Below are 24,334 nucleotides of genomic sequence, written 5' to 3' on the forward strand. Positions count from 1 at the left end.
TCTTTACATCAGCTGTCAGTAGCATGATGTCCTCTAGCTATGGACATCATGCTATGTGCGTGGCACCTGGGTACTATGCAAAAGGGAGGGGTTGTATTTTTTGTTTGTTTGTTTTACTTGCATACTGTTTTGAGCCCTAATTTCCTGTTGAACTACATACATCTACATTTTAGACAATATTCTTAATATTTTGTTGCAGTGTGGCAGGATTGTTCAGATACAGGATGTTTAAATCTCTGCAGTATTTATTGAAAATGTTCAGGAGTCCAGTAGCCAAAATCTGACCAGAGTTGTAAAATGGGCTGAAGTGGTAATGTTAATATGCTTGCTTCTGTAGAATGTTCTGGTTGCTGTATAATATGAATAGGTACATGTGCACTTTCCATAATGTTGAATGAATACTCGCCGCATGTGAGCGAGGGAGAGTCAGCTTGTGTGTACATCAAGTCTGGGGAGCAATGAGTGTTCTGTTTATTATCACAGCACTGCTGGGTAAAACCAGGAGGGTTAAGGAGATAGGCCCTATATATATAGTCGTGCTGCATGTTGTCAGAGATGAGAGCTTTCATAAATGTTGATTTGAAACATAAACATGAAGTCGGCGTATCTCTGATGCACCAGGCGAAAGCTGCGTTTACCTTAAACATAAGAGCCACATGTTTATGTGGGTTTCATTTAGCAGTGCAGTATGGCAGAGTCTGCGAGTATGACATGAATAAAGCAAGCCTCCTGTATTTTCCTTGAAAGGAGCTTAAGGCTTCCTTCTGCTTTGCTGAAGTTACACCTGATTATGCTCTGGGCTTTGATAATGCTCTGGGCTGTAGTTTGTATGGCATGCTGGGTTTGTTTTTTCCTGGAAGATGAGTGGCTTCATCCTAAAGGTAGACTATTTTGCCTTACGTGTACAGAGTCTAGAGGAAGGTGACCTGTCATTTCTCTGGGTGGTAGAGATATTTGTGCCTTTTGCACATCAAAGGGAGATACACTGAGGCTTTTTAGTGTGTTCTGCAGCACGAGTGTGTAAGAAGAGGGATTAGGATCTGCATGGGATGTCGTCTCACCTTACTAATTTCAGTGCATGATGTATTGTGTGTGAATAATGAAGTATTCACCTGACAGTTTATCATAAGTGTTTATTTCAGGAATATATACAGTGTAGCCATCCAGAAGCATAAACTTAGCTGTTTTGGTAGTCTTGTAGTCTGATATGGTAAAAGTGCATTGTTGAAGGAACTATGTCCATAACCATTTATGCATTTATTGTGATGATGCCTAAAAGACTAAAGATCTATAGATAACACACATTTAACAATGGCAACACATCAACTTGCAAACACACCACACTGACTATTGTCGCTCATGTTGAAACACTGCACAATCAACTAAGCAACTTCTTACAAATTCACAGACTCATGAACTTGTAATTTTCTCAGACATGTACAAATTATTACACCTATTAACACATCAAATATTACGATATTGTACATTTTTCTTGAGATTTACAAAACCCCTTGAAAGTTTGTAGGGTTTAGTCAGCTTTGGAGTAGCTGGCTTTTCTGTCACGAAACACTGAGATCACCAGCACTTCTGAACACTTCTAAGTGTCCTTTCCTCTAAATGCTTTTAAGTGCAGTGGTCTCCACGTGATTCGGATAATGCAGTGTTCTGTGCAGCTCTCGCAGTGTCTGCGCCTGTATTGTGGCTCTGTCTCAGGGCCATTGCTGGCTCTACTCGGCCATGTGCAGCCACTGCAAACCTGAAGCTTCGCCCTCTACAGACTGAAAATGGAAATGAAGCAATTTGAGACGTCTTGCAAACACAAATGTTTCCTAGTGTTACTGGAATATCTAACTTCCTATAGCCAGTGGCTGAACATTCATGCATGTGTGTATGGTATAGCTATCTCATGTAGTCTCTGTTATGAACAGAGTAATGGACAGAACAGTAATGGAGCTAGTCATCTTGGCTGGGTGTGAATTTAGAGCTGTATTCAGTATAAACGGCTGCTCGGTTTCAACTGTCCAGAGATGCTGCTCTGGCTCTGGCCCCTCACACGTTGGTAGTGGAGTGCGTGGTGGAGAAGTTCTCCATCCTGATACGTGCTATTTTCTTCACAGGTGGAGGAGGGTAGAAGAGGTGGCAGGTGAAGACCTGTCGGCAGGCCTTCCGGAAGTTCTCAGAGAGGAAGGCGTAGAGAATGGGGTTGACGCAGGAGTTTCCATAGGCCATGCAGTGCGACACGATGCGAAAGGCGAAGGATGCGTCATTCAGGGGGAACACGCCAAACTCCACCCACATGGCGATGATGTGGTGGGGCATCCAGCAGATGAGAAATGCTGCTACGACTAGAAGAACTGTCTGAGCTGTCTGTGTGACAGGGAGAGAGACAGACAGAATGGGAGACAGAGACAGAAAGAGAGAGAGCTGGGTGAATATACATAGAATGTCTCCATAACAAAAAATAGACACAGTGCATACACACGATCTAAGCACAGCTGAAGCTCGGTCTGATCCGTGGATATGGAGAGGAACAGCTCCATGATAAAGCCTAGAATATGAAAAAGAATGAACAAACCAGATCACAACCAGACTGTGAACAAGATTTGTGTAGACATGACCTGTAATGACCTGTTTCTCTGTATTGAAAATGAAATCACACATTATGGATGAGATTTCTTCCTGATCCTGTATTAGGCTAAACCAGTCCTCTGCTTGATGAATAAAACAACAGTATTTACACATTTTAAGAACTAAGGCAACAGCTTTGGATTAAGCCAATTAATGTTATGGCTTACTGACTCATGTCTGACCTTTTTGAGTTTTACCTGTTAGAAGTGAGAGCTGGATATCGTAGTAGTTTTGCTTTACCACAACAAAAGGAGGAACAGTTACATAAAAGGGGTTTTAGGAAAACCTGAATTTATGTTCATTTGTCCAATGTAGCAAAAAGCAAATTAAAAAAGACTTTAAAAGGGATGACCATGAAAACAAAACAAAAGAGAGAAAGGATGCATTATTAAAACATGTCAAACCACTCATACCTGAACCCGACAGGTTTGTACCCCATGAGGTGACAACACCAAGGCAGCCCTACTGACAGGCGGCTTTAGTACAGTGCACAGTCATGCAGTCAGGCACCACCCCGCCTCTTCAAAATGAATCGGCACTGAAACATCTGATGATCACAATGAAGCAATTTAAAAATACTTTCAGCTCTATATGTGAATAGGTTAATGAAGCAATCCGTTCCTCTCTGCCTGTGCACGAATAACAGTGTTAACATCTTCTCAATGCCAGTAATGAATAACACTTTCCCCAGCCTGTATTCACATGTGAACACCACAAGATGTTCTTGTATCTCTAGGCATTTCTGAATCTCAGATCTGAATAGCAATGATGTGTTGAGCTATTCTGGATGTTTTGTAAGGGCAATTTTAGCACTGTTTTTTTTTTTTCTACCATTTCCAGTAGTCATGTCACTTTTTAATGTTTCTTTGATTTGAGAGAAAGTCACTCTGCACTTAAGCAAGTGACCATATTCTAAGTCATTCTGCCGACATAAACACAACGTCTGGCATCAATTAGAAGTCATGGTTGTAGTGTTTGCCTCAAAGATGCAAAAATTTGAAATGATGAGTAGAAGTGGAAGATGCCTACTGCGTTTGGGAAGTCAGTCTTTTGGAGGGACACGATGACTTATATAACAAAGAACGTCTCAATCAGAGTGTCAGATCCTTCATTTGCTGTTCTTCGCCAAATGCTTTAGGAACATCATAATCAAAGACATTCTGAGAACACAGAGGGCTTTTTTTTCCATATGCTCCATAATAAATTGTATAGGAGGGGGAGTGAAAGATCAGCTGTGTCTGAATGATCTGTAATTGTTGCTGTTATTTTCTGTTTATGCCAGCTTTTACAAAGACAGGTGGCTCTTCTGCAGGCCACACTGAACAAAAGGCAGACATACCAGTGTGCCACCTGTAGGGGGGACATCAGCTGCCCTACTGTGACCTGTGAACAAGCAGCTGCATTAAAGTAAATGTCTCTGTATTCAGAGAAAATAATTTCTTCCTTAAATTGTGCTACCTGCACACTAGACTCTGTTCCATCAAAGTTATTAAAAGAGGTATTACCAGCGGTAACTGAACCTCTTCTAACTATAGTTAACTCATCCATTACAATAGGTCACATGCCCAAATCATGTAAATTAGCAGTTATTAAACCTCTGATTAAGAAACCAAATCTTGATCCTACTGTACTATCTAATTATAGACCCATTTCAAACACATCATTTATATCTAAGATCATAGAAAAAGCTGTTGCCCAGCAATTATGCCTATATCTGCATAGGCATCACATATTTGAAAAGTTCCAATCTGGTTTTAGGCCCCATCACAGTACTGAAACAGCATTAGTTAAAGTAACAAATGACCTCCTCCTTGCTTCAGATCAAGGTTATGTATCGCTGTTAGTGCTTCTTGATCTTAGTGCAGCTTTCGACACAATTGATCATAGGATCTTGCTAGAAAGGTTAGAACGCTGGGTTGGAGTCTCTGGCACAGCCCTTTCATGGTTTCATTCTTACTTAACAAATCGCTATCAGTTTGTAGAGCTCAATAATATTCCATCCAAACGTACAAAAGTTAAATATGGGATCCCGCAAGGCTCCATTCTAGGACCACTATTATTTACATTATATATGCTACCATTGGGCACAGTTATAAACAAACATGGTGTCAATTTTCACTGCTATGCAGATGACACTCAACTTTACATATCAGCCAAACCCGATGACAAACTCAGTTTAAGAAAAATTGAGGCCTGTGTAAAAGATATTAAATGCTGGATGTCTCTAAACTTCCTCCAACTTAATGAGGACAAAACAGAAGTTCTTCTTCTGGGCCCTAAGGCCTCAAAACAGAAAATTCCAGATCTAATGCTTAATCTCGCAGGCTACCCCATTACACCTGGCACAGTAGCCAAAAACCTAGGCGTCATACTCGACTCTGACCTATCATTTGATAAATACATAGATAATACTACTAGGATAGCTTTTCTACATCTCCGTAACATTGCTAAATTAAGAAATGCATTATCACAGGATGATGCGGAAAAATTGGTGCACGCCTTTGTTAGCTCTAGATTAGACTACTGCAATGCACTACTGTCAGGATGTTCAAATAGGAATCTAAATAAACTTCAAATAGTTCAAAATGCCGCAGCCAGGGTTCTGACCAGAACTAGAAAATTTCAGCATATCAGTCCAGTCCTATCAGCCCTGCATTGGCTCCCAGTTAAATTCCGTATTGACTTTAAAATTCTTTTATTAACTTATAAAGCATTGCACGGGCTTGCTCCTGAGTACCTTCAGGAACTTATTTCCTATTACGAACCCCCACGCCCACTAAGATCACAGGGTGCTGGTCTTTCATTAGTTCCAAAAATTAATAAGGTAACAGCAGGGGGAAGAGCCTTTTCTTGTAAGGCCCCCCAGCTTTGGAATAATCTTCCTAAATGCGTCCGGGACTCCGACACAGTCACAATCTTTAAGTCTAGGTTGAAAACCCACTTATTTAGTTTAGCGTTTGATAATTAATATCCCCCTTAGATAAAAGTACAGATCCAGGGGTTCATAGACAAAGGGTTTTATGGTAGACTGGGGCGCTGGTGCTGTCGTCCTGTCACTGCTCGTGGTCACTCAAGTTTGTTGACAGTGCAGTGGACGGATGCCATTGTCTCAGAATACCCCCAAGCCTATGTTACCTTCTGGTTCTACCTTTTTAGCTAGGCTGTAATAATTTAACTAAATGCCGGAGTTGCTGCCACACTCCGGAAATGTTTATAATTTTACCTGTCCTGTATATGTCCTCATACAGAGCTAATTTTCCCTGTTTCATTTCTCCACATGGCTGCCCGCCTGTTTGAGGAATAATGAGATGAGGAGACCAGCGATCCATCCTGAGCCAGCCACCTCCTGCCTAACCGGATGCATACATCATGATGGATATTATTACATATTTTTCATTTTCTTTCTCTTCTTTCTGTCTAAATTGTTGTTGTTGTTGTCATGGTGACCGGTGTCGGCCAGAGGAGGATGGGTTCCCCCCCTGAGTCTTGGTTCCTCTCAAGGTTTCTTCCTCATGCAAAAAACTAGGGAGTTTTTCCTTGCCACTGTCGCCCTTGGCTTGCTCACTGGGGGCTAGGACTCGGCACTTGTAAAGCTGCTTTGTGACAACAACTGTTGTAAAAAGCGCTATATAAATAAAATTTGATTGATTGATTGATATTCCTGTTTTGCTCGTCAAACTCTTTGTTTGTGCAGTCCCATGTGCTTTATGTTTATGTAACACTTTATATTCTAGCTATAAGAAAGAATGAACATTAGGGTTTATTATTTGGGTTAGACAATATATTAAATACTTTAGCACATACTCTCGGTATTAAGAGAGCCCAATTAGAGAGAGACTCTCTCTGTCTCATATAGGAAGGCACACAGAGAGAGAAGTAAAGAGCATGCAAGCTGCTTGGTGATGTAGAGACAGGTCAAAGCCATTTGCATTCAGACACACCGCTGTGTTGATTTTCCATGTGAATGTTGCCAATCAAAAAGCACATGATGAGCATGAAGGTGTGTTATTAAGGTGTGAGCTCAGCTCTGGTCTGTGCAGAACCAGAACCAGTATAGACACTGCAGTTTGGCTGCTACTGCACAGATCTTGTTCAAGTTCTTGAAGACGCTACAGTTCATACATATTTAGGGAAGTAAATCTGAGGAAACTAGCTCACGAAAGGAACTGTCTGGGAGACATCCATCAAAGAACATAAAGGACTTCCATAAAGGAACATAAAGAACTTCCATGAAGGAACTGTGTAGGAGATGTCCACGAAAGAACATAAAGGACTTCCGTAAAGCTCAGTACAGTTCCTCCAAACATGAATGTAGCTTTACTTAGCAAATCCTTCTTATGCTTGTTTAAATAAAGGGGCAGGAAGAAGGTTACAGAATGATGAATACAGAATAGCAGAACAACTCTTAAAATGTAATACAATATCTACTTTCATGGACGTAATTTTGTAATAAAAAGTGGGGGGGACATGGATTCGTCGCTATTTAAATATTTGGTTTTAACCATAAAAATTGGGGGGGACCAAACCCGGCTTTTGAAAAAGCCCCCCCCCAAATTACGTCCGTGTCTACTTTAGCCTAACACACCTAAAACACTCAAACACGACATTCATATGGATTTCCATATATTTTCTATGGGCCAAGTAGGCTGTGGCGTTCTGCAACAAGACACCATGGAGAAAGAACCATGAGTGCGATCGTATACTGACGTCAGAGCTGCAGCAGATCAGACAAGTCGAGCCCTGTGTCGATTAAACTCATTCTCTGAGCTACACAGAGTCACTTCGATTTGAAAAAGAGTGTGAAACCATTCCTCGGGCACTCACAGCTGTACATTTGAGTCACAAAGTATTAATGTAACAGTCAACCAATGGAAAGCCAGCCAAACCATAGAAGATTAGGAGGCCCTGGTGGATACATCCATATCCACGTGTTCTTCACTCTGCTGTTTTCACCCAGTTCAGTAGCCAGAGCCGGAGTGGCTAATCGGGAGATTCGGGAGGATTCCCGATGGGCCGGCTCATGGCAATTTCTAGTTTGGGCCGTTTGGGAGGGAAAAATAATTTTGGGCCGGATTTGGGTATGAAACTCCTGGGCTGAAAAAGCGGCCCACTCCGGCCCTGTCAGTAGCTCACCTCTGCAGGTGGGTCTGTCAGCAGGTGGGTCTGTTCACCTTGTCTTGTTTGGTTTAATCTTGTTCCTGTTTCCTAGCAGATTCATTGAGATGCTGTATTACGTATTCTGGGTTCTGGTTAGGGTTAGGTTTACAGGTTAAGGTTAGGTTTAGGGTTAGCGTATACAATTTAGGGTTAGGTTTAGGGTTAGGGTATACAGGTTAGCCAGTGTTCAGTGTTTTACCGTCTTCACACGCCACACTTCCGATTTCACACGGCGAAAAAAAAAAAATCTAGTGATCCATATATATATGCCATATATATATATATATATATATATATCGCCCTCCACTGGCGATTCGCCACCCCCAATCTTGGATGGATTTTCCTTGGACCAGCATGTTCGTATGTCATTATGCACTGGAACCTGGAGAAGTGTATTAATGTCAATTATACTGATTTATTATACCATATTGCATGTTAGTAATGTGTCTTCGTGGGCTGTAGGCAGAATAGGAAAAACAAATAGCTTCTGTAAAGCTGTGACAGCCAGCAGCAACCCTCTGTTCTGACCTGCTGTTTGCGTCATGAGCCACTGCCCCTGGTCCACAGGCAGAAGCATCCATAGAAAAAACTGTGTGTAACGAGAGGCCACATTACATTAATGCTGATTGGTTTAGATTTGTTTAAGTTGCACTGCCCAGATGAACACAGTTTTCCCAATTACTGCCGTCAGTAGAATTGAGTAGCAGTAGCAAAAAGAATGACTGCAATAGCACAAAAAATAAACTGTTGCACAGTGTACATATGCAAAGGAAGGTGTGCAACAGTCCTGTAGTTTTGGAGCGGGAACATTCCAAATGACACGTGCCATCAGGCAACAATCCAGCCACAGAAAATGTGCTGCCATAAAAGCTCAATTCAGCTTAACTGAACAGATATTACTCTGTGCTAAGGGTAGTTTCATGATCCTGCTGCAACATTCAACATATTACGTCACTGGCCCTGAAACTTTGAGGTTCGCTCCAGTCATTTTCTGGAGACCCACAGAATCATGTGGTACCTTTGCAGGCCTTTAAAGAAGCATGTGAAGGCTGTCTGTTCTTTCTTCCACCATGGTGATACATCTTTTTGAGATAAAGTGAAGAGAAAATCACTGAGCCCTGCAATTTGGACAGAATGTCTTTATCAAACAGAGCACTATTTACTGCTACGTTTTGTGACTCTTTCACATGCCTTTTCCTACAGTTTTCTTTTGGCTAAATGCTTTGGGAAAGAGCCATTCAGGTGTGTCAGTCTTTTCACTGAGGTCCAGTTCCACAATTCAGTTGGCACTGTGGCACAGATGCAAAAAGGGAAACACCGTGGTTTTCATTGCACAGGTTTGGCCTTTCATATCACGCTGTGAGCCAACCCTGCATCCAAACATTATGCACAGGAAGTCTTCAGCCCAAGCGAACTAAATCTGTGGCACAGGAAAGCGAAGTGTCGGGAGTGCGTACAATTCTGCAGGTCTGAAGTGCACTCAACATGTCCACTTCAAGGTAAAAGTGCACATCTTCACAAAGGGTCTGTGAGAGCTTTAGTTCGGCATATGACCTGTACTTCTAGATATGCAACATTCTGTGTGTCTTTTTCTGATGCATAATATGCTTTCATATTATGTCATTCACTGGTCATTCATAACACTGTCATTCACTGGTCATTCATAACACTGTCATCCTCTGGTCATTCATAAAGATAATTTTTGAAGTCTTTCTTGTTCTTTAGTCATGTTAATGTACGGGTGCTTCACTAAAACTTTATCTACTTGTCAGTAGTATAGTTTCCCATAGGATACTGTCACCTATCAGTCTCTCTCCTAGCAGTCTCTCTCTCTCTCTCTCTCTCTCTCTCTCTCTCTCTCTCTCTCTCTCTCTCTCTCTCTCTCTCTCTCTCTCTCTCGCAGACCTTAACTGAATGGCTAACATTACTAAGCAAATTTAGATATGCACATTTGCAAAGTCTCATTTGCTGAAAAATTTGGCACAGGCAAGTTGGTTAACTAGAGCAAACACAACATCACAACGGACAGCTGTGAGGGGAATGCCCCATGAGCCTCAGAGATATGATGTCCGTAAAGGGAGCTGCACTAGCCATCTCACTGCAGGCTGCTAACAGCTTAAACAAATCTGCCACTTAATGTGCAAACACAGAGGACAATGCTTTGAACCCCATTTAAACACAGAAATCTGAGTCCATGCATTTGTTATCTGTTATCACAGACACTATTCAAATCATAGTTGTGTAGCCTTGCATACTTTAACGAGAGCATTTCTTTCTGTCTCCTTCCTTTTGGAGTTTGAGTTCTAGAATCTTCTGTATGATAGATACTTTCTGGCTAATACAGCAATTCTGGCATCATAATCAGCATGCAAACTTATTCTTCTTTTCAGGCACTATCAATTCGCAAGTTGAAAGTACAGAGGATTGGATGGACGGACACAGCCGGGTGTGCAAATATCAAAGACAGCAGTAGACAGTGAACTGTGTGGAAACTGGGCTGCGCAGACACGGTGGATTCGTATGCATACCTGTCATTTCCCTAAACCAATCTCCCATGCTGAGAGCGTCATTTAAAAATCTCCTGTGCATTAACGCGTGATATTAAAACATGCCTCAAATGTGGCCCTGTTATTAACACTGCGCTTGAGTTGATCTTTTATGCCTGGAATATCTAAAATGGTCTGATGAGTGGGGGCATTGGTATATATTTTGGCCTGCTGGTATATGTTAACCAACATGTAAAATAATTTTGTGCCAATTAAAACCGTGAAAGCGGCACCGTCACTTGACTGCCACTGTGCTGTGCTACAGATGTTTGTGTAGCTGCTCTGGGGAGAAAATGCCATCATGAGTGTTGTTCAACCATGAAATCATTTGACACCTGGCATCTCCACTTAGAACAGACCACAGGCAAATAAGACACAGACAATGCATGTGTGGCAGTCAGAGCCACTCTGCCATATAGCCTGTGGAGTGGTCTAACTGCAAAGAGCACGGGGCCGAAACAAACACTGCACGTTTACATGAAAGAGCATGGGGCCAAAACAAACACTGCACATTTAGATAAAAGAGCATAAGGCCGAAACAAACACTGCATGTTTAGATAAAAGAGCATGGGGCCGAAACAAACACTACATGTTTACATGAAAGAGCACAGGGCCGAATCAAACACTACACGTTTCTGGCACAAGGAGAAAAAGCGTTTCTGAGGTGTCTCTCCACATATTATATTGCTCCACCATTTTCAACACAAAATAATTTCCCATAACAAGAGATCAGCTGATCAGTCACAATTTGTTTCCAGGATACAAGAACTCCCTGGTACCTCTTGGTACTCTGGTACTTCTTGGTACTCTGGTACATCTAGGTACTCTGGTACATCTTGGTACTCTGGTACTTCTAGGGTCTCCGGTACATCTTGGCACTCTGGTATGTCTCAGTACTCTGGTACATCTTGGTACGCTGGTACTTCTTGGTACTCTGGTACATCTAGGTACTCGGGTACTTCTTGGTACTCTGGTATGTCTTGGTACTCTCGTACATCTTGGTACTCTGGTAATTCTTGGTATTTGGTACATCTAGATACTCTGGTACGTCTAGGTACTCTGGTACTTCTTGGTACTCTGGTACATCTACAGGGTTGCCAACTCTCACGCATTTGAACGTTTTCACACGCTCTCACGCCACACTTCCGATATCTCACGCCGAAAAAAAAAATCTAGTTTATTTACCTCTGATCCACATCTATGATTCAATGAGTTACTAGTTCGCTCTGGCGCCAACCACCGGCGATCGATAGATCGCGATATAACACTTAATTTGTGTCCATTTTACGCTTGCCACCCTCAACAACTTACGTTCGCCCCCCGCTCAACAATTTACACTCGCCACCTCCTCCAGGTTAAAATCTCACTCTAAGCGAACGTCAAAAGTTGGCAACCCTGCATCTAGGTACTCTTGTATGTCTAGGTACTCTGGCACTTCTTGGTACTCTGGTACATCTAGGTACTCTGGTATGTCTTGGTACTCTGGTACTTCTAGGGTCTCTGGTACATCTAGGTAGTCTGGTACATCATGGCGCTCTGGTATGTCTCGGTACTCTGGGACATCTTGGTACGCTGGTACTTCTTGGTACTCTGATACATCTAGGTACTCTGGTACTTCTTGGTACTCTGGTACTTTTTGGTACTCTGGTATGTCTTGATACTCTCGTACATCTAGGTACTCTTGTATGTCTTGGTACTCTGGTACATCTTGGTACTCTTGTAATTCTTGGTATTTGGTACATCTAGATACTCTGGTACGTCTAGGTACTCTGGTACTTCTTGGTACTCTGGTACTTCTTGGTATTCATCCAACTACACAGTGAATAACAAGGATATTTTCACTATCCTTTTTGTTATTAAAATGTGAAATAATGCTTATATCCTCTTCTTTGTTTTACTTCTTTTATTAAGTGTCTGACTAGTTGTATATATCTGTGAAGAGCAGAGTGTGAAGAACTTCATGCTTTCATCAGCACTGCAGAAGCTGTGAGACAGTAAGTTGTCGATAGCTTCCATAATCTGTTGCTCTGAGCTTCTGGTTGAGGATTTAATTACAGTAAATAAAAAATGAGTTGAACCAAATTAAATTAACGTACTTGGTCTTAAGCACATTACATTCTCACAAAAATGCCAAAAAGTTGCATGTTTGTATGAGAAGCAACAGTTCAACAGTAGCACTATACTGTACCACCCCACTAGGAAACAGAAGCACCTCACTAGCTACATCTCATCTGAGCTATCAGCTCCATCTGTTTGACAGTAAGACTGAAGGACTTCACTGGATTGCTGGCCTTGTGGCCATCAGGACTGCCATCTTGAGATTTGAGACAAAGAGCTCTGAGACTTCAGTCTCATTAAGACAGCACTGCAGAATCAACAACCAAGGATAAATGTGGAGGCCTTTGTTCTTAATGGAAAAAATGTTTTTCTTATTAAATCTCAGACCTGTCATTGTCAATGTCACACATTTGATTCATCCTTAGCTGCTAGCATGGATGCTGTCAATCACTACACCTGTTGTGAACAATTTAAAAGCAACAATGAAGACTGCATTTCTCATGTGCATATATTTTGCAGTTATAAATCTTCCAGATCAACTCTTTCATCAAGGAAGATGCCCTAAGCTACAATAAGCAAGCTGGAGCCCTCCTTTTGGGCATGTGTCTATGTCAACTACGTCTGGTTATGTCCGTATATGTATTTCCGTGGATGTGGGTTGTAAGCGAGCATGTTCATCGGTCTCACCTGTGGCTCATCTCGTGATCACTGGGGGATTGTGTGGTTTGTCTATTTAATGCACAGTGTCCCGTGCTCGTCTTTGTTAGAGTCCTACACGTCTCTATGTGTAAGTGTTCATTGTGCGCTGTCTGCGCTTCACAGAAAATAAACGACAACTTTTGTATCAACTTTTGACAACGTTCTGCGTTGCCTCGTTTGATTGACGCGCAGGCAGTGTCACAGGAGCACTCTAGCATCTGCACGTCTTGCATATTCATGATGAGATAAAACGCACAGTGCTCCACACCTGTTGTAGGAGCTCTTCAGGTTGATAGTTCTGTGCATTGCAATACTGTAAGAACTGTTAGACAAATCTGAATTCCCACAAAAACAGAAGCACACAAAGTGCAGATACAGTACTTCCCCATTGAACCACGTGACTTAATAGCAATACCAGTACAAAGGTCTAAAAGCGGACTACTTCAGGAAACAGTTGTGTAACTGATGACAAAAAAGTATCAGGTGCCCCGAGGAACATCTGAAAGGCCAGCATTCACACCACGATCAGCAGGCTGTTGTATTCAGACCATGCACCAGCACAGAAAGTGGTAGCTCTCTAAACTTTCTATGCTGTTTATATAGTTATGCTGGTTAGAATTAGAATAGCCATTGTGCATTACAAATTCCACTCTCCTTGGCCCATATAAGTAATAACTAACAAACCCCTGAAATTCTGAATATCGTTTCTCAAAGTCTTTGACTGAGAGTGTTTTATAATAATTACTGGCTGTCACCACTCACTCTTAAACATGCCTCCAAGCCTCAGTAAACAGATGCTGAAAAGAAATCTCAAAATTGAGAAAAACAAAAATACGAATACATAAAAACAAAGTAAATGCATCCCAGAGTCTTGAAGACAGGATTTGATTAACCATTCTCCCTGATGACTGCTGTGACCGACAGCGTATGTATACCACAAAGCTTCAGTTTATTCATCAGATCTTCTCAGTATATTCTGTATAACTACAAATCTGTCATAAAAAACCTCAGTTAGTTTTTTATGACCAGAAACCAGAATTTAGTGGCCCTTCATCAGAAGATGTGCATATCGTACATGAAAAGCTAAAACTGCAGCAAACACAGTTCAACTTTCTGATCGTGCTACTGCGGCAAGACAGGAGAACAACAAATCCACCCACAACAATGAAGTTGAGTTATTAGAGCATCGATTTGGCTTCAGGTGTCATAAATAAAGGAGATTACTGTTGACTTCAAAATGGAAATACACAAACGGATTCCCACGTTCTGGGTCAAAGTTAGGATTAGCAAGCTGTTTTATTGGGAAAGCAGACTATGTATAACAGCTGTGTGTCAAAGTTCTTCTGAAGTTCTTAGATGAGGAAGCAATTTATATTACAAAAAGGAGGTGGTATTAATATAGTATATATAGGGGTGACAGAAGCAGCAGATACAGAGAATGGTGCCATGTTCTCTTTAATGTCCGTTATGTCCATTTCCATAATAATTTACACAGCACAGCTCAGTAAATAGGGAATAAAGAGACAAAGGAGCGTAGCGTGCTCTAAACCTGTCTCACGCAGTCACTATAACTCGGCCTAGATGTCAGTAGTATGGCGGCAGACGTCCAGCATGTCCAGAAGGCACTGACTGCACAAACCTGTGGGCTTAAGAAAGGGAGCAAGTGTAATGAGGCATAGATTAATTTTTTTAATCTAGATTAATCTCACTGAAATCTTGAAATTAATCTAGATTAATCTAGATTAATCTATATTAAAATGGCTCATATGTGTGCTACCCAAGTAATGACTAAAAGTCAGTTTTTGAGATAGGGTTTCTTAATACAGGGGGTGCGTTAGACCAGGGGCTCATCTCCTGTTTCCAAAATGCTTCAATGACTGCTTGAGGAAGCATGCTCAATAAAATGTAGGCTACTCATGTTCGGTTTATTCAGTTAAACATGACTTTGTAAGCCTTATTCAGCTAAACATGATATTTGAAATGTAAGCCAACATTTAGTACATTTCACGGACGTAATTTTGGGGGGGGACGGGGGGGACATGTCCCCCCCACTTTTTCAAAGGCCGGCTTTGGTCCCCCCCAGTTTTTACGGTTAAAACCAAATATTTAAATAGCAACAAATCCATGTCCCCCCCACTTTTGAAATCAAAATTACGTCCATGGTACATTTACCCTCACGGACGTAATTTGTAATTACGTAATTTTTTTTCAAAAGCCGGTTTTGGTCCTCTGCAGTTTTAACGGTTAAAAAGAAATATTTACATAGCGACGAATCTAGCGCTAGGACCATGCAGAAAACGACCGCTCCGAGCTCCGCTCCGGTAACACTTCTTCCTAAAAATGAATTTTCCATGAAGCAAACCTGGCGACTTCGTGGCTGCATCCATGTAAACACACAAACGATTTGTAATTGACAGGTTTGAAAACTCGTCCTCGCCCCTACTGTGCAATTTGGTTAGGAATACAGCCGAGCTAAACTAGAATAACTAAGAATAGACGGCGATAATTTTAATTTTTTAACGGCCCACCACTAATATATATATATATATATATATATATATATATATATATATATATATATATATATATATATATATTATATTACTTGCCTCCGAATGTTCTGAATTTGAGCCACGCTTATGACATGTATAAGAGACAGCTGACAGTCACTGCGTCCCACTATGTGTGTGCCAGCTGCTTGATATTCTTTCCTAGTTTGACTATCATGGCTAGGGTTGCCAGATTTGCTTCTTGCAGTCTGACCAACACATGCTACTCTGTGTTACAGTCTGTGGTCCAAACATGCCTAGCGATATATTAGGTTGAACTTATAATCCGACTCAGGGTGTTTAGCGCTCCTGTCACGTCTTGCCTGCCGGTAGCATCGCTTCAGATAGTTACTGGCAACCTGGCACTCTACTTCTGTGGTCCTCTGAGTTTCCTGGACCATTTACCTGCTTTAAAGCATATGTCAGTCACTCTCAGTACGAAGAGTTCTTGCAGCTTATTAACCCAACAGCATGGTCCGGACACCTTACAATTCCACCAGCTTTTTCCTCAAAGTTGGACACTCCTTCGTCTTGAAGACTTCACCCTGATTCTCCTTCATGACTCTTGTATGGCCTGCTGTCTGATTTCTGCAGTGTGACCGTGGGTGCTACAGAATGCACATCACACAGATAAATAAAGAAACCCTCTACATACAGTGTCATGCCAGGCTCTTCTTTCTTGTTCTGTCAATCATGCCTTCTTGTTTATAGCCCCACCCTCTTTGATAGTTATCAGCTGTTTCTAGTTTGTCTTGTTCTCTGGGTTTGGTACTTATTCCTTGTGTTTGCTGTCTTACTTTGTCAGTCAGTTTTTGGTATCACATTATGTATGTGTCATGCTGTGAGCTTTCAATGTTTCAAAGGTTGTGAGCTTCTTTTATGTTTCTAGTTTTTGGATCATAGTTCACTCTGTTGCATTCCTGTGTTTAGTCCTGTGTTTAGTTTCAGGTTTCTGCTGATGTATGCTCATCTGCACTCCATGTTTTACTGTAGATATCCTGGTGTCTGTATGTGTGTTAGTGTAAATATCCTGGTGTCTGTATTTGTGTGCATGTTTTAACTCCTGTGGTTGTATATATCAAGTAAAGACACCTCACCCTCGCATGTGTGTTCAGCCTTTCCTGACCGAACGTAACACACAGAATGGCCAACCTGATGCAGCTTTAACATAAGTCTTTGGATTATACCACTGCCTACCTCATAATGCTGCTAGATGTGTTATTGTTGCACCCCCAAATGAAACACGTATGTCTTCTCGTTTTGTGCAACTTTATTCTGTTAAACCCACGGCTCGGTAATACAGCGTATTCAGTTTTCAACCAACTTATCGCTTGCTTTCTTTCTACGCATCCCCCCCACGAGCATCGCTTCCCATCAACCTGTTCGTCATTCTTAAAGAGATATTTCAATATTCTCACGTAACTTATTTTTTTTCTTAAACAATGCATTACTGATTATGAAATAAATGTATAATCAACATAAAACAATGTGGTTGGCATTTTTTTCCCTTATAATATATCCGAGCGCTACACCATCTCAAATGTAATGTATACATTAGCCAGTTTGACTAAGCTTCTGACTGACATGTTTATTTTCTCAGTAGAAATCTTGTAGATATGGATTTTCCAACATTGCTCGAATGCTGAGTTAATAACGCTATTCAGTGCTGTCATGGCTAAAGTTTTTTTACTCAACATGCAGGGAAAATCCTAACAGTCTTCCTGGACATACTCAAACCAGACTCAGTTATTCTAACATAGATCAGTTCTGGACTGGTGTATAGTTAGCAGAAAACACTTTCATTCTGCAGCATTTTAAGTGACAGTGAGAGTAGGTGATGATAAAACACAGTTAGTGAGATCATGTTTTTCCCTGACAGGGTTCATTTAGCTGTTTTTCCCCTGTCTCCCAGATGTATATTTCTTTCATTAAACTGATTAAGTTTGATTTCACAATAAATTCACCATTACCTCCCACAGGGACAATTCTGTCATTTCCAACGTGGGAGGGTTCTTTATCGTAATGGCAGTGTGATGCTGATCCAGGCATGCAGGACACAACATTCAAACCAGCACCCCAGGCATGACTCAGGACCTGGGGAACCATGCTAATGTTGCAGTGTTGTCGTTAACACAGTTATGACGCAGACATAGTTCTGACACAGACACAGTTGACACAGACAGTTTTGATATAGACACAGTTTTGACATAGACACAGTTATGAAACAGACACAGTTTTGACACATACAGTCACGACACAGACACAGTTATGACATGCTGTTGTTATTTTTGGCTGTAGCAGTGTCACGTTCACAGCCAATTACTGTACACAATGTGCTGAAATGAACTAATTTATTGCTGTGTTATTCTACCACAGAAGCATAATAAGAGTTTGCCTCCTAGACTTGTACACTCTAATATGGTCACATTTATTACTATGATGATTTATTGGGGAACTGCTGAACCAAAGTACATGCTAATGTAGTTTAATGCATAGTGTTATGTTAAAATGTCTCTTTTTTTGTGAAAATTATTTATATCAAGTGGTGTTCTCTTCTGATCTAGAGTCTGAACCTGGGACATTGGTAGCTCAGTGGTAATGACCAGTTCAACCCCAACACCACCAGGTCACCTCTGCTGGGAGCATGAGCAAAGATCTTTACCCTTAATTGCTGATATTGTCATAAATGTAAGTTGCTTTTGATAAAATGACATGCATAACCTCGTTAACTATGATTAATCACCCATGGAAAAATCTCTATTCACAAAATTGAGAAAAAAAATAATTTACTAATTAGGTAAAAATAAACTAAATAAGTCAAATAAATACATGTGTTTGTCTCTGATTATTCTTCTTTGAATCTGAACAGTAGGGATGCTTCGATTTCATTTCAGGACTCTGAGTGTTGCACAACCAATTAAAGTTCTTCTAAAGATGCTTCTTTGGGAAAATTAATTTTTCATTCAGTGAGCACTTTTCTCTATTCTCATATTCTCTTTTAACAAATCCACCATATCTACCATACTTGGCTGGCTGATGTGCTAACATGTTCATCACTGAACAGAAAAAAAGAATCAAACAATCAGTGAGACTAAAAACAAACTAAAACAAAAACCCTTGTGGTTATTATCTATTTCCTACTGTCATGTAAACTGCCAATTTGATACACACTGTGAATTCTCAGTTAAACTCCTGAATGAGCTCCTTCTTCTCACGGCAATATGACCTGGTGAATGTGAGCTTCATGTTATTTGTCAACAAGCATGAATGTGTGATAATGAAGCGTGCTTCAGACAGTGAGTATATAAGAGTATTTCTCATATTTTCAGTATGTTTTAATGGTCAGGCATTAGGTAGGGTTGTTGATGTTGTTTTGCTGCTCTGTTGGGACTCTACTGGGGACACGTCTGCATCAGCAGAAACACAAACACTGTGGTCAGAAGAGAAAGTTTGAGAAATGCACAATGTCTCTGTGCCACTTGCTGTGATATCACATGGCACATCTGTAATTATTGAAGTGTTGTCAAAGGTCAGCGGTCCTGTTGTGTGCAGTATACATGGGTAATGAGCACCACACGCTCGTTTCTCATATTCCCACGGACGTCCAGTTGGGCATTGATCATCATCTTTGTCTAATAGACCGTTGCTCTGCTTCATAACTGTTCAACTGCTCTAATTACTAAGCCGGTGTTCCTCCAGTTCCTGTGAAATGATTAATGCAGATATGCTATTCAGCCATGACTGACTGTATAATGGGCTTCAGAGTGAATGTTTTCCCCTAACAATAGTTTACCTATCACAATTTCAATTTGTGTTTCTGTACACACAAATGTTTATTTTGGGGGGGGGGGGGGGCGGCAGCAAACAAAGACGCAAACAAACATTCTGTCCACATCATCCTGTACGAGAATGCAGCATCCTCTGACATGACTCAAAACCAGACATTTGTTGCTATAGATACAGCCCCCCTGCACTGTCATTATGCTCTGAAAGCTGCCTTTCGCTAACACATTAGAAGACAATTTAACCTCATTATAATAATTACAGTTCACTCCAAATCAGGCGCTTCTGAGTGAGATATGGAAATAATACCGTCTCTACAGGTTAAGGTTATCTAACTCTCACCAACTGGTAAAAGGCTTCTTAAAACACCTTCTCTTTGCTCGCTACAAACAAGGTGACCCTGTTGCCATTGGTAACAGAAGCCAATCTTAAATGTTCTCTATTAAGACGTGTAAGTCACAGTGAAGGGCTGAGGCCACCGATGGAATTGTCTTAAATGGATACAGATACAGAGCTTGATTAAAAATGACCAACTCCTTGTATCTGACACACCTGGCATGAAGGAGCGAATGTCTTTTGGCTGATATTGACACACTCATGTGCAATCAAAGCATACAATGCACTTGGGCAGTGCCTAATACGTATGTGCTGAGAATGCTAAAATACTCATTAGGGGTTGCAGCTTTGCTGGTAGGTGAACTCGACTCCAGCTTTCATAATCTACACGTTTATAAACGTAAAGAAAAACGCATCAGTTAATTGGCACATTTCAGAGCCAATCAGGAATTGATACATAAACAAGAACCAACAAAACAGCAACAGCTGGTCCAAACATCTGCCCCAATGGAAGATTACCCTGAGCATGTTCTTCCCTGGCAGACCACCAGTCCTGGGGTGCCAAGGACACAGTGCTTTTCTGCTTTAAGAATGTCAATATTATCTTTTATGTTGATCTGTGCCTTATATCTATGCACAATACAAGAACACAACTGCATAGAAATCAGAGCTGGGATTCTTACCTTTCTCTTTGAACGCTCAGACTTCTTGGAAATATTCTTGATTTTTTTATGAAGATGGTATAAAACCTACAAGCAGACAGACATCAAGGTGACATTTGAGGTGCAACATCTCACAGTGCAAGGAGTGAACATGTCTGGGGAACTGAGATTAGTAGTTGGAGATTAGTAACTGGAGATTAGTAGTTGGCCAATAGTTCCTCAATATGGCATTTAATCCTCAATACCAAATGGATTGTAAATAGGAAAAAATAGAGGTGCCCTTTGAAGCTAAATCTTTGCAATAAGAAATAATATATTTCACAATTTTTGTAAGTAACGCTTTTCACTCACATGATTACCTTTTGTTTTTGGATCTTTTAAAACCATTGGGCTTGACTTTAAAGGGTCATGTGAATAGTTTTACAAAAGCTAGGACTATGTAATACATCTATGTAATACATCTATCATTGCCCATGATGAAAAGAAAGCTATTCTGTTCAGCACAACAAAACGCTTCAAACTCAGTGATGTTCAAAGCCACTGAGGCCCATAATAATATTTTTAAAATCTTTAATATCATTAGTGCAGTGTTTGTGTCTCACTAAAACTGGCTCATTGTGTGGAGATGGTACAGCAGTTGTAGGTAGTTGTGTAGGAACTCTTTTAATTTCCTAAAGTTTTATTTGTTTTGTGTATTGAAGATGTATATGTTGTTGGATGACTTTAGTACTTGGAGGAAGCCAATGTGCTCACTCCAGGCTTATGTCACTGTACCACACTGTACATCACTGTATCTCACTGTACCTAACTGTATCTCATTGTACCTCACTGTATGTCACTATACATCACTGTTTCTCACTATTCATCACTGTACCTCATTGTACCTCACTGTACGTCACTGTACATCACTGTACATCACTACTTCACTGTACCTCACTGTATGTCACTGAACCTCAATGTACATCACTGTACCTCATTGTACCTCCCTGTATGTCACTGTATATCTCTGTACATCACTGAACCTCAGTTTGTGAATGTACCTCATTGTGCCTCACTGTATGTCACTGTACGTAACTGTACCTCACTGTGTCACTGTACCTCACTTTACATCACTGTACCTCACTGTACCTGACTGTACATCACTATACCTCATTGTACCTGACTGTACATCACTATACCTCACTGTACCTGACTGGTAAAAAATCAACTTGGCTGCTTTGCTGGACACAGAATCAGTATACACACAAATAGGTGAAGGAAAAAAAAAATAAAACAATTAAAAGTAAACTCGCAAGTGTAGGCTATACTTTAACACATGCTGAAGATGCCTACTGTATCTGTAAAACTGAGGCAGTTTAAATCACAGGAGACAAGCTTGTGTGGCCTTGCTGCTGCTTCCTTACTTTACAAGTTAAAACTAAGTATCCTATGAGTACTATGAGTCATGGACGTAGTTTTGATTTCATAAGTGGGGGGGACACAACCTGGGGTGGCGAACTGTTGAGCGGGGGGGGGGGGGGGGGTTGAATGAAAATTGTTGAGCGCTGTGAACAAAAATTGTTGAGCGGGGGGGGGGGGGGGGAGCTCGGAGCTGCATGATCCTAGTGCTGGATTTGTCGCTATTTGGATATTGTTCTTTTAACCGTTAAAAAGTGGGGGGGACATGACTTCGTCGCTACTTAAATATTTGGTTTTAACTGTAAAAACTGGGGGGGACCAAAACCGGCTTTTGAAAAAGTGGGGGGGACATGTCCCCCCCGTCCCCCCCCAAAACTACGTCCGTGCTATGAGTAATATACTCTGGATTTTTCTCCCGTGCGTTTCCGCTACTACACAACTGAGAATATTTAAGTTAGCGCGTTGTGTGGTACACTGACACTGCTTCATATTTATATACATTTTTAAATACATCGTGACCACCCTTTTTTACCTTTCTACCCGTCCTTCCACCAAACGCTCGTGTGTGGTGTTGTATCATAACAGTACTTATCGCTGTTGCGTCCAAAATTACGCTTAGTCCTTTCTCCATTTGCCATTTCAAAATTATTGGACGTGCAATGAAAACACGCTGGACGGTAAACTACATGATCCACTGGAATCTACATGGCAACACTGCCAGTTCTGACGCTTTTATAAACTATGCAAAGCTGCAGATCACACCAACACCAGAGAGCGCGTGAACTTTCCCCACGGACCTAAACCTTACCTTAGCGTAGCAGCATGTAATCAAAACCAGCGGTAAGAGATACCCAATGATCAGAATTGTCACTTTATAGGTATGTTTGGCAACTAGTTCCGTCCAAATCTCCCAGCAAAACGAACTGTTCGGGGCGTGCGGGTGACTTGTCAAAACCTGGTGCTGCGCAACTGGCAGCGCAAAAATGAGCGAAAGCGCCCAAATGATGCAGACTCCCGTGAGAGCGTTCCTGCGGTTCCGTATACACGGGGACTTTTTGGAGAGAACCACGGCGATATACCTGTCCACAGACATGGTCACAAGCGTGAAAATGCTCACCAGCATGCTCACCATGAGGAAATAGTGCACGAATTTACACAGGAAAGCGCCAAAAATCCACTCAGGAAGAGAGTATATTGTCGCCTGAAACGGGACGCATACGAAAAGAAAGCATAAGTCTGCAATGCTGAGGTTGAGGATGAAAATATTGGTGGTACTTCTTGAGCGTTTTGACTTGATTCTCCCGATAACGACCATCACCAAAGTGTTTCCAACAACACCCAGGAAAAATATACATCCAAATACAACGGGGACGATCACAACCTCTGGACCAAAAGGGTCATTTGCTGTATGGTTCGTGTCCAGTTGATCCTCGGACCAAAACATCGTTTCATTTCTGGAGAAACCCATGTTTTCTGGCATCATGTATTCCTCTTGAAATAACAAGACATCAATCCAATTAGGTCTCGAATAAAGTAAATAAAAATAGTTATTTGAAATGTCCCTTTCACGTTGCCAAACATAGAATTCCTTTGCGATGGAAATAATCAGAGTAAAGTGTAGACTAATTTCTGGTATAAACGTACATAATGTGATACATTGCTGTTTAACATTGCGAATCGATGTGTGTGTGTGTTGCAGAAGACCTTTCCTTACGTCCCCTTATGTCTCTCTAACGCACGACTCCTCAGTGACTCAGTGGACTTTCTGTTAAGCACACACTCGTTTTCCCATTGTTTCTTCAGAATCGCTTCAGATACATTACTCGTAAGTAATGTAGGTAATGCATTTCCTAAGTATAGGAATAACCAAACGTATTTTCACATATATCTCCATGGTTTTCTCTTCTCTTTCGCATTGTCGTGATTTGGCGACGACCAGCTCTTGTAAAGCAATTATTTTGGCGTGCTAATGTTGAACTTTGACAGCTTTAGACACATTACATCCATAAAACGCCGAAGGACCTTTAAGCTCACGTCTCACATTATTTTACTGAGTACAAGGTACAAACAAACTCGCGCAGCCGACCATTAACCGGATAAAATCAGTTATGAGCCATCAATCGCACAACCCCATAATTTCGCTGTCAGCGAAATTCCCGGTGTTCAAAGCCCAGCGGCAATGAAATGGAGGGTCGTGTATCGCTGCTTTAGGACGCAGACCCCACAGCAATATAAAAGTATTACACGTAGGTCGTGTACACACATAAATAGGAACACAGTTTTATGTTATACTACTAAAATACACTTTCCAAGTCAAACCCTGTCACTATTTTGGAAATATAAATAAACATATAAATATAAATAAACATTAACAATGGGGAAAATGCATTTATTTAACATTCAAAACCAATGTGCACTTTGACAGTAGCAAAAACAAACGACTTGCTAAATCTTCAAGAAATAAATGTCTAATATAATGTGGTAAAGGCACTTTGTATTTCAAAGTGCATGCATTTAA

At 41.0% G+C, this 24,334-nt stretch overlaps 1 protein-coding gene across 1 annotated transcript; it reads right to left on the minus strand.

Annotated features, from left to right (window-relative positions):
• Positions 1 to 1,123: 1,123 nt before the first annotated feature.
• On the minus strand, positions 1,124 to 23,969 carry galr1b (galanin receptor 1b). Its single transcript, XM_077000023.1, has 3 exons — positions 22,625 to 23,969; positions 20,440 to 20,505; positions 1,124 to 2,367 (listed from the first exon to the last, which is right to left on the minus strand). Exons 1-3 carry the CDS (start codon positions 23,297 to 23,299, stop codon positions 2,050 to 2,052), a joined length of 1,059 nt encoding a protein of 352 aa, XP_076856138.1. The 5' UTR covers positions 23,300 to 23,969; the 3' UTR covers positions 1,124 to 2,049.
• Between the last annotated feature and the right edge of the window lie 365 nt (positions 23,970 to 24,334).

The sequence above is a fragment of the Brachyhypopomus gauderio genome, chromosome 1 (assembly GCF_052324685.1).
Source record: "Brachyhypopomus gauderio isolate BG-103 chromosome 1, BGAUD_0.2, whole genome shotgun sequence".
Lineage (NCBI taxonomy): Eukaryota > Metazoa > Chordata > Actinopteri > Gymnotiformes > Hypopomidae > Brachyhypopomus > Brachyhypopomus gauderio.

Bases quoted from the DNA above. Each gene is read 5' to 3' on its own strand.
- galr1b (XM_077000023.1), bottom strand. From the start codon at position 23,299: ATGATGCCAGAAAACATGGGTTTCTCCAGAAATGAAACGATGTTTTGG. The intron at 20,506-22,624 runs GTAAGGTTTAGG...GTCTGCTTGTAG, and splicing joins TTACATGCTGCTACGCTAAG to GTTTTATACCATCTTCATAA. The intron at 2,368-20,439 runs GTAAGAATCCCA...CCTGTCACACAG, and splicing joins CTGAGCGTTCAAAGAGAAAG to ACAGCTCAGACAGTTCTTCT.